This window comes from Phytophthora ramorum (genome assembly GCF_020800215.1).
Source record: "Phytophthora ramorum isolate Pr-102 chromosome Unknown Phyram_PR-102_s0001, whole genome shotgun sequence".
NCBI lineage: Eukaryota > Oomycota > Peronosporomycetes > Peronosporales > Peronosporaceae > Phytophthora > Phytophthora ramorum.
Window position 1 is genome coordinate 2,487,183 of NW_027150647.1, and position 11,237 is coordinate 2,498,419.

General features: G+C 54.9%; 1 protein-coding gene across 1 annotated transcript; it reads right to left on the reverse strand.

Moving 5' to 3' along the window:
• Positions 1-328: 328 nt before the first annotated feature.
• On the reverse strand, positions 329-1,427 carry KRP23_440 (putative arabinan endo-1,5-alpha-L-arabinosidase A; the record flags this gene model as incomplete). The annotated part of the gene is made up of 3 exons (XM_067889120.1): positions 329-414; positions 483-1,095; positions 1,161-1,427. The coding sequence occupies 3 exons, from the start codon at positions 1,425-1,427 to the stop codon at positions 329-331; spliced, it is 966 nt and encodes a 321-aa protein (XP_067750999.1).
• Positions 1,428-11,237: the final 9,810 nt, after the last annotated feature.

Genomic DNA, 11,237 nt, shown 5'->3' on the forward strand with positions numbered 1-11,237 from the left:
GACGGCACGACAATGCACCCGTAGGGAATGCCACGGCACAGGAGCGATCAAGTATTTGTCGCGACGACTTGTCAACGCGTTCTCGTTGTTCGCATGTCAGTCAGGATGACACAAATTTGGCGTAAGCTTATGGTGCATGTAGATTCTTCATACATGCAGTGAATCGTAGGCGTAGCAACTGCCTGGTACATGCATGTGCTAGTTAACCCCAAGAGCGTTCTCCCAAAACAGGGGCCTTCCGAAGAAAATTACCATCAACATAGGAATGGTTTCTACCCTATTCATGACACACTGCATCGACGACCCCTCCTCGCTCCTCTGAGAGTGCTTAGACGGTGGGCCAGCCGCTGGAGAAGTCGAGCTGGTTCCAACCGAATTTCTTGTCTCCATCCGCATACCTAATCCGGGTGTCCACTGCACCAAACAGTCAGGAAAGCCGTCAGTGATAATAGGACAACAAAGGTAAATGAAGCGCGGCTTGCCGTAGTGGTAGTACAGCACGGGGCCGTACTTGGGGTCATTGTACACCCCCTGGCCTCCTGGTCCGTAGACGTAGCTATGAGACTCGAGCACAACCGTGCCGCCGTTGTTCGTACAGTCGTTGCCGTTCTTGTCAACAAACCCGGACGTAGCATGCTTTGAGCGGCACACGAGGATACGGTACTCCTTCCCCGTGGCAGGTCGTGACGTGTCGTAGCCACAGCAAGTGCCCTTCGAGAAGAAGAGATAGTAGTAGCCGTTGTACGAGAACATGTATGCAGCCTCGACCACCTCGTAGTTGGATGTGAACGCCATTTGATACGCCGCTGCCCCACCGGTTTTCGTCGGAGTTGACTTCATCTTCACCTGGTAGATGTCCTGCCAGTAGCTGCTGAAATTGAGGAAGTACTGGCTGCCAACCTGGAACAGGTTCGGATCGATGGCGTTGTACTTCTTAGACGAGTCGCTCGTGACGCCAATGCTGCCAAGATCGGTCCACGAGCCTGCCTCCATTGTCGTGGACCGGGTGAGGCCGACGGCAGAATTTTGAGTTCCGAAGGAGCTCACCGAGTAGTACAAGTAGTACAGGTCGCCAACCTTGTGCACGTCTGGGGCCTACAAAACAGAACGAGTGGGTCACTATCAGTAGGATAACATCCAGGGACAACGAACACACTCACCCAGAGATCATCCTTGCCCGTCAAATTAATCTTCGAGCCAGTGGGCACTGCAGCTCCGAGATACGTCCATGGGCCCGTCAACGCCGGGGCCGAGTGGATGGCGATCTTGTTGCCCGTGGAGAAGCGGAAATAGGTGCCATCATCGCGCCGAATAATGGACGGGTCGTGGGCGTTGGTGCAGGTTCCGGTGCACAGCTTGGGGTTGGCATACCCGTTGACGAGACCAGCGCCGAGCAGTAGGAGAACGAGGATCGAGAACAGCTTCATGGCAAAAGAGTCGAGACGATCAGAATCGAAAGTGCTATTATAACTACTGCACACCTAGGCGGCCGGTAGAGGACTCCGAGTTTGTACGCCGTGTGTGCCTCCATAGCAAAGAGAGGTTTTGCATGAGCTGTTACCAGCTGCATTGTTGGCGATCACGTCGTATGAAGGTGCCAAAAGCGTAGGATGTTTTGACCGGCATCCATGACGACGACACGCGCGAAGATTCATTGGGAGACCTGGGTCACCAGCAAGTTGCTGCTGGCAGCAACGGAGCAACTATCAAACTGCACTTCAACAAGCTTGAAGCATTTTTCTGTACGAATCCATTTGCTTTGATGTGTGTTTCAAAAGGAAGACCACGATGTAGAGGTCAGGTCCAACACAAGGATGCTACAGTCTATTGCATCAAAAACGAACCGCACAAAGACACAAAGGTGAGCCACGGTCATCACGACGAAGTTATCGCGATGTACGTCTTGAACGATGAGGCTGTTGGTATTGACTTAGTTGTTGAAACTGTACGACAGCGACTTTTGCACGGCTACGGTGCCTACAGAAAACAAAATACATGTACATCTACTGGTAGTGTGTATGCGATGCTTCTTCACTCTAGCGCATCGCCACCTTAGTTGAGCACGCCGATGCCGAAGTTGTTGGTGGTCTTGCTGTGCTTCTTCGCCGCGCTCGGACTGTAGCTGGAGATGGCCGAGTACGACTTTGCCGTGGATAGAGCCGTCGCACCGTTGCGGGACTGAAACGCTCCGCTGTTGTCTACCACGTTGGCGGCGCAGGAGCGACCGAGGTAGCTGTTGCACTCGGTGGTGGCGGTGGCGGCGTAGAGGGCGCCATCCGAGCCGGTCAGCAGCGGCAGCGTCGTGTCCTGGAAGTAGTTGCCCTCGGCGAGCACCCATGCGTTGACGCCGATCTCGAACGAGTGGCCCGAGTTGTCCGCCCAGTAGTTGTTGGCGATGTGCGCGACGACGTTGGCGCTGCTGTCGCCACCGATCTTGGGCGAGCGTCCCGATGTTGAATGAACGTAGTTGTTGAGCATGCTGAAGCGGGTGTTCTTGCCGTAGAAGATGAAGGACCAGTAGTGGCGACCGTCACACGTAGCCGAGTAGTCCGTGCGGCCGTCGAAGTCCGAGTTGCTGATGGTCATCGTGGACACACTGGCGGCGTTCGTCGTCAAGAACTGACGGCCGACGTGGGAGACCTTGATGTGGTCCAGCCAGATCTTGTTCATGGCCGTCGAGCCGCCGTTGCTGCCCTGCATGTAGAAGGCGTCGCCACCCCACACCAAGTGGCGGTTGAGCTCCGTGATGTGGATGTTTTGCACGATGATATTGTCGCCGTTCAGCCACAGACCCTTGCCCATGATGACACCGCTCGTGCCAATGCCGCGGATGGTCTTGCTGCCAGTCACCGTGAGTGGGGTGATGGCTGCGTTGTCGTACGTGACCGTCACGCTGGTGCCGTCCGAGCAGCCACCCGTGTTGGACATGCCACCGCTCTGCAGGATGACATCCTGGCTCTTGTAGCCATTGTTCTTGGCGATACACTCCCGGGTGTAGTCTGGGCGGCAACCAGCTTCGGTCGTCGTGCCCTCCGTGCCGCGGAAGTCGAACGTCTTGTTGAGCACGATGACACGGGGCACGGCGTCCTTTAGGTACGCGACGAGCTGCGCCGTCGTGGTGGGGTACACGGGGGTGGCGCTGCCTCCGCCTGTGGTTCCGGCAGCGAGACCGGTGGCCGATCCGACCGTGAAGGCGTCCGTGGCCTGGACCACGATAGCCACCACCACAATGAGAATGGGACGGAAGAACTGCATTATCGCGAGTGTTTGGAGGTTCGTGAGCGGCGTGAAGCAAATTGGGGAATGACATGCTGGTGGCGGTGGCAGACTGCGGAGCTTGTTGTAGTGTCCCGCTGTTAGAGAGGGTGCGGCTGCCCGAAGCGATCGTATCGGCACGGGCGAGGACGCCCTGATCGGGTTGCACACGCGCTGGGTGCATCTATTGAGCTCGGATGATCCATCTGCTTTATCGTGGATGTCATGCGACTAGCAAGACGGTATCCTGTTCGATTTCGCCATCTGCCACTCCGACATGGCGAAATGGAGAGACCAGGCGGCGGCGTGCTGATGCACCGCTCGATTGAAGTGAGCGTAAAACTTGACGCCCCTAGGTGACCCCAACAAAAACACTATGGTTACAGCGGAGGGATATGCGGTTGGACCAGACAGTTGTGGCGTCGAGTTGCTTACCGGTACGTGTATGCAGGTGACATCGATGGTTTACACACATCCTAGGGTACCGATGTTTTATACAAGTTTTGAATGCTGCGAGGATGTGGCACTCGAAATGCCCAAAGCTACGAAGGCATCCAGACTGGCGCAGGATGCAATCCACTGGGGGCAATCAACGTGCTTGGTTCGTTGCATTCATCTTTGCAGCCCTTGTTCCAAATACACTGTATACACACAGTAGGGACTTCCCATGAAAACGAGTTGGGGTGCAGTGTGAACTGGCCATAAAACGGGTGTGGAGTTCTGCGTAGACCTCGGTGGCTTACGAGACGCTGCTCGGCTGCTTGCTTCCCAGAGCGTTGAGTAAATTCTACAATTTTCAGCACAAAAGTGCAACGTTTACAAACTTCTACTCGACAACGAAACTACATGGCATGCAGTACATCTGTCTACAATGCCACCAGGTTACCTCTACTGGTAGCCAAAACGTTTCGTTGTCCGTCGCGGCACGACTGTGAAGACCACCAACTACATCAATGTCTGTTGGCGGAACAGGTAGTAGTGTGACGGTCGGTAGTACCTACGACCTGCCTCTATGGAAACCTTAGCTAGACGCAGCAGCATCCAGTGTGTGGTGGCTCAAGTCGAGCACCATCATCAAGTTGAGTGGCGTGCTTGAACTTGGACGATCAGCAATGGTAGGTAGGGGCGTGAAACATTCATTGATTTAGTTCAGTTCACAATAAGCAACCCAGCGAGCAATACACTCATTGACCGTTATTTACCTAAAAAAACGTTAAATTGGTGTTCCTATCGCCATGTTGGGAATAGTACCAAAACCTTAATTCGTAAGTCCTCGGTGACCCCATTCAGCCTTCAAAAATAGCATTCTCGTCTTCGTGACCTTGTCTGCGTCGTCCCTGCCCACCTATGTAGCCTATCTGCGTTGTTGATGCCCTGCTAAAGTGTTTCATGCCTCACCAATCAACACCGTATTCTCAAATAGTCTCCCCAGTCACTACAAGCCCCGCAACCCTCCGCTTAACCTCTCAAGCCTCCGCTCCTCGCTTCTCGTGCTGCTACACATATTGAAGCCGCAACGAACAATGAAGTTCCCAGGCTCCCGATACTACTACAAGAACAAGAGCACCAACGGAACTCGCTACTACGTGTGCAGCAAGAACAGGATCTGTGGATGCAAGGCGCGGCTAATTGTGCGGCCGAGTACATCGGACAGCGAGACCGATGATATCGTCTCTACGGGCGAGCACACATGTACTCGTGTGACAGCTCGAGAGATTGACGTGCGAGAGGAAATGCGTGAGATGATCGAAGTGCATGCACTGGAGGAGCACCGACTCCCACCTTCTCGTATTTGGGCCAACGCCCGTGACAAGATGGTGCGCAAGTATGGTGAGTTGGTCGGAGTACAGTTTTTCGCCAAGACGGAGTGTAGCGGGGCTACACATTCGGTTCACCTCCTACCTTAGTGCAACATGCACTAAGGCATACATTCAGGTGACCACCACAGGGTGGTCCACATTCATAGCAAAGAGATATGACTGGTAGAAAGCAACATCTTTCTACCAATGAGAGTCATTCATTAGATAGGGTTCTGCCATCCATCCAATGGCAGAACCTCTCATTAGAAATATCAGTTTTAGGAGGAAACCCCATTTACAATCAATACAGTTCTCATTTGGCACCAAAGCTATCGTTCGGTTCCTTTATCTAGATTTAAGTATACTTGTGGATACAAGTAGACTGGATCTAAGGTAAATACTCCTACGCTTCCTCATACACGTGCGCACACGTGTAAGCTAAAGTAGTGGGTCTAAGCAGACCCATTACACCTGGTAGCACTTTGTAGCCCGTCCAACGACCGACTAAGAACACGTTCGTATGGAATACGAACGCGGGGTTGAGAACGCACCCTCGGACAGTAACATGTTCGTGGGTAGCCCAAACACGTCTGAAACGCATGTTGCGCGTGCAGACTGCCCCCACCTATCGGAACCAGAGTGGGAGGCCCTCCAACGACTGTCGACGGTCATTGGGGAAGCGGCGGTAGCAACGATGTTGCGAACGCTATCACCGACGGAGCAACACGGTGTTGCTCTGGGTTTCATCGTGAAGGAACAGCGTGAAACCGCTGCTCGAACTTCGGTGTCGCCATCGGCCACACCGCGCGTGGAGTCATTGAAACTCCACGTAAGCAGCTATGTTGGAAGAGAGGGGGAACCTCTCTTCCGTTGGCTTGTCGAGGCCGACACTGTCATTACTGCTCGACGTATCGTCGACCTGTTGTCGAGGGTTGCGTTCGCCATGTCATGTCTTGACGGACGAGCAAGGAGTTGGGCGTACGAACGCCGACTCACAGACCCTACGTGCTTCAGCGCGTACGAGGTGTTCAAGGAGGAGCTCAAACAAGCGTTTGAGCCCCCGCAGAACGAGTTCCGATCGAGGGCAGAGTTCCTCGATCTGCAACAGGGCAAGCATGACGTGCATGCTTACGGACAAAGAGCACGATACTTGGTCTCGAACATCGTGACCAACCCGATCGACGAGGCGACAAAGGTCGTCACGTTCATGAAAGGCCTTAGAGATGGGCCTATGAAGACCTATCTCTTCCGAGAGTATCCAAATACTCTCGAGGCTGCAATTGGGCTCGCAATGCAAGAAGAGTTTAGCCTGCGGCAGGCTAAACTGCATGTGAACGCCCCACGGCTAATGCCACGACCGGTGGCAAGGCCGTCGGGAGGTCCCGAACCAATGGACCTCTCGAGTGCGACAGCTGCTGGTTCCCAGCAGCGTCGTGGATCAACGAATGTGCGTTGTTTCCGCTGCGGAAACATCGGTCACTATGCCCGCGAGTGCACAGCACCTGTGCACGCGGCGAGGAGCCGTCGTGGCGATACTGGGTATCGCCACGGGCAATCAAAAAACTAAAGGGACCAGCAGGCGCGGGGCGCCCTGCTGGTGATGCGATGGAGCGTGTCGACATCGGACACGCTGCAATGAAGATCGCTGCCCCCAGTGAGAGTCAATCTCACTGCAAGAAGCAAGATGACAAGCCGAACCTTGTCATCCTGAAGGTAAGCTCGAAGAGAGAGAAGTCTCTTCGTGCTCTAGTGGACTGTGGTGCGTCGAACAACTTTGTTCGACTGCAGAGTCTTCCAAGGCTTGACTTCGAGGAGGTGGAAACACCTCGAAGTCTATTGGAAGTGAGGCTAGCAACGGGTGTCGTTGTTAGAACCGAGAAGCGTATCGTACGCGTACGCTTCTCTTACCAAGAGAAGGAGTTCGTCGACGAGCTTATCGTCCTCGAACTGGACGATAAGTTCGATATGGTGTTGGGCATGCCGTGGCTTGCACGGCATGATCCGGTGATCGACTGGACGAAGCGCACGATCATGCACTTCGGGAGCAGCAGCAGCGCGACAGAGAGCGATGGCCCTGTCGGCGCAGCACATGCACCACGTGGTGCATGCGGCCCTCCACTAGAGACAGCGCGGAATGCGGCTGTCTCCGGTCACCCCAAGCGAACGCCAACGACTGCGAGAGTCGTTGGGAGAAGATGTGAACCGAATCAGCAGGGCCTGGTTCAATCCGATTCGAGAGGGTCTCGAAGCGTCCGGGGCGACGCGGTAGTGTCGACAGGTAATGTCGACACACAATTGGTCGAAAGACACTCCGCCGTTAGGCGTCGAGGTAAAGAAGGCGCGTCGGCTCTGGGAGCCGACGCTGCAAGCAGTGCGGACGGTTGCAAACGTCCCGCACCGGAAATGCTTGCGAGCTCGCGTGCAGCCGGGCTGCACGACGAAGCGGTGCGCGATCAAGCCGGGCTTGAACGCGTGCGCCCGCGGGTAAAACCCGCCGGCGAATACAAGGAACAACTGTCCACGGCCGGGCCTGGACAAGAAGAAACTCGCGGAGCCGGGCTCCGCACGAGAAGTGAACGACGCAAGCGAGAAAAGCTGCGCAAGTCTCGGTCAGGGACCTAGACGCTACAAGCAGTGTCTGCCGGGCAGACACAGGAGTTGGAGACGACCGTCGAGACATTGAGTGTCTTGACGCGTACAAGTATTGGTCTCCAATACAAGAAGATGAGGCTGGATAATCCTCCGACGTTAGCGTCGGAGTTGATGTCGCTCCCAGTCACAAGCTGGAAGCGTTTCGCTCGCGACCTGCACGATGGACGCATCGAGCAGATCTGCATCCTCTCGGACGTCGAGAGGATGACGTGTGAAGCAGAAGAGCTGAATCAGCTCATCACTGAGGGCGCGGAGACCCTCAGCGCGAAGTCGAAGAAGGAACGGTTCGACGAGCAAGGCTGGGACTCGCTCAAATCGAGTCCCTTTTACAATGTCTTGCGTGAGTACAAGGATGTACTCCCGGGCGACATTCCTGCGGAGTTACCGCAGGACAAGGGTGTTCAGCACGAGATTGATCTCGTGCCGGGAGCAAAGTATTGCGTTACGCGACAGTGACCACTGCCGCGTGAGCAAGTCAAGGCAATCGACGACTTCTTTGAAAGTCGTCGCAATGCAGGACAAGTGCGGGAATCGAAGTCCCCGCACAGCGCGCCCACGTTATGTGTGAAGAAACCACAGGGCGGGTGGCGCATCGTTCATGCTTACAATAAGCTAAACGATGCGACGGTACCGGTGCAGACGCCGATACCTCGAAAAGATGTGATCATCGATTCGATGACCTCGAGTATTATCTTCAGTACTCTTGATCTGAGAGACGGGTTCTATCAGATCCTCATGCGTGAGAGTGATATCCCTCTCACGGCGGTAAGCACTCCGAGCGGCATGCTCTGGGAGTGGCTCGTGATGCCGCAGGGGCTGAAGAACGCCCCAGCGACGTTCAACAGGTGCGTCACGCACTTGTTGCGCTCGGTGCGCGACTTCGCACCGAGCTATTTCGACGACGTGTTCATTCACAGCCGGGCTGTGAATGGGAAATCGGATGTGGAGATGCATACAGAGCATCTCCGCAAGCTGCTTGAGCTCATGCGAAAGCACAAGCTCTACGCGAACCTGAAGAAGTGTATCTTCGGGGCGACCGAGATACCCGTACTTGGGTGTCTCGTGGGGAAGAACGGCGTACGCCCTGACCCAGCAAAGGTCAGAGTGATCAATGAATGGCCTACGCCTTCAAATGTAAAGGAACTGCGGCAATTCCTTGGACTCGCCACGTACTTGTGCAAGTACGTGAGCAACTACGCGGGCAAGATTCGCCCGCTGTCGCAGCTCTTAAAGAAAGAGGCTGCATGGGAATGGACTGCTGATTGTCAGCAGGCCTTCGAAACAGTCAAGCAGGGCTTGACTGAGGCGCCGATCTTGGCGGTGGCCGACCAAGATCGCCCATTCCACGTTGTGTGCGATGCATCCGATTTCGCGATCGGATGCGCACTGATGCAACTCGATCACGAAGGTCGTGATCGTGTGGTTTACTACCAATCGCGTCAGCTGAAGCCAGCTGAGCGCAATTACCCGGTACATGACAAGGAACTCCTTGCCATGAAGTATGCACTCGCAAAGTTTCGAGTGTATCTACTTGGGAGTAGACCATTCGTGGTCTACACCGACCACGCATCGTTGCGTACGGCGATCAAGTCGCCGCACATATCACAAAGAATGGCACGGTGGCTGTCATTCTTTGCTGAATACAACTTCCAGGTTGAGTACAAACCTGGAAGGTTGAATGTCGTGGCCGACGCGCTTTCGCGTCGACCAGATTATGCGGTGCAAGAGGCCGACGCCAACGCAGTTGGCGTCGTCAGGACGACTACACCCTCGTCGTCCTTGCTGGACGAAGTGAAGGCCGCATACGCACATGATGCGGATGCGAAACAATTGTTGGAGTACTTCTCCACACCTTCTGACAAGTCCCGTCAGAAGCTGGCCAAACACCTTCGTGCCCGTGTACACCGTTATCGTGTACACAATGGTCTGCTGCTTTACAGCGCAGTCGACGACAACGCAGATCGCATTGTCGTGCCGGATGATCATGAGCTGAAGCTCAAGATCACGTATGAGTACCACGATGCCCCGACATCGGGACATCCTGGCCGTGAGAAGACATATTTGCTTCTCACGCGTGACTTCTATTGGAGTCACCAGTACAAGTGGGTACGCAAGTACGTTCGTGCTTGCGAGGTATGCCAGCGTGTGAAGCCTGCGCCGAACTCGCAGGCTCCGCTTCAATCACTACCGACTCCGTCGGAGTGCTGGCAGTCCATTTCAATGGACTTTGTTTTTGGTCTTCCGCAAGACAACAAGCGGAGGACTGGTATTGTGGTCTTTGTTGACCGCTTCAGCAAGATGGTGCATCTTGCTGCAGTACCAGTCGAGGTGACAGCCAAACAGACGGCATGTCTGTTTGTCGACATGGTGTTTAGACACCATGGCATGCCACTCGACATCGTGTCGGATCGGGATCCGCGCTTTACAGCGCGATTCTGGCAAGAAGTGTTTACACTTCTTGGGACGCAGTTGTCCATGTCCACTGCGGATCACCCGCAGACCGACGGACAAACAGAGCGTGTCAACCGCGTGCTGGTTGACACCATGAAGAGCTACGCGCACTCGTTCCATCAATGGAGCGACTGCTTGCCGATGGCGGAGTTCGCCATCAACAACTCGGTGCATGTCTCGACAGGACACACACCGTTCTACGTGAATGCCATGAGGCACCCACGCGTACCGAGCGTACTCGGTGCGGTAGCTCCTTCCTTAAGTGGGGGAGGATATCCGGTTAATTCAAAACAACCGGATAAGCACGCTGATACAAGCAATGTATCAGCTGTGACGACTCGCGCACGTACTGCGCGCAGTCATGGCGACGACAGGACAGTGTCTACGACGGGCGTAGACACTTTAAACGACAACGAACATCACGCGTAGGCCGGGCCTGCTGCGAACAAGGAGCACGAACTGAACCAGGGGTTCAGCTCGGATGCAATGGACTTTGTCCAGCGTCGACAAGCCGTAATTCGGTTTGTCCAAGATGCAATAGCAGCTTCTGTCGATCGACAGAAGCTGAATGCCGATAACACCGGCAGAGGAAACACAAATGAATTTAAAATTGGTTCATTAGTTCTGTTAGCTACGCAGAACCTAGCTAAACATGCAGTTTCCGATTTCGGAGCAAGCAAGCTTGCTCCGCGCTTCATTGGGCCATTCACCGTGTTGGCGAAGCATGGCAACGCGTACACACTGGACATACCGTCCAGCATGCGCTTGCACCCAACGTTTTACGTTGGGCGACTGAAGCCGTACGTGCAGCACGAGTCACCTACGTCTGGTGACTCGCCAAAGCGCTCTCGAGCGCGGCGACGCGCTTCAAGGCGCCGGAGAGCCTCGTCCCGACCTCGACCTTTACGTTCGAGGTCGTCTGCGCAACCTCCGCGAGCTGAGCCTTTAACAAGCTCAGCTCCTGACGCAGAGCAGCGAACTGCGACGCTTGGAGACGCTCAACAGCCTCCAAGCGAGACTCAAGGTTTGATTGACCAAACCCGGGGCGTCTTCCCGCCCCCCCCCCCCCCCCACCCCCGT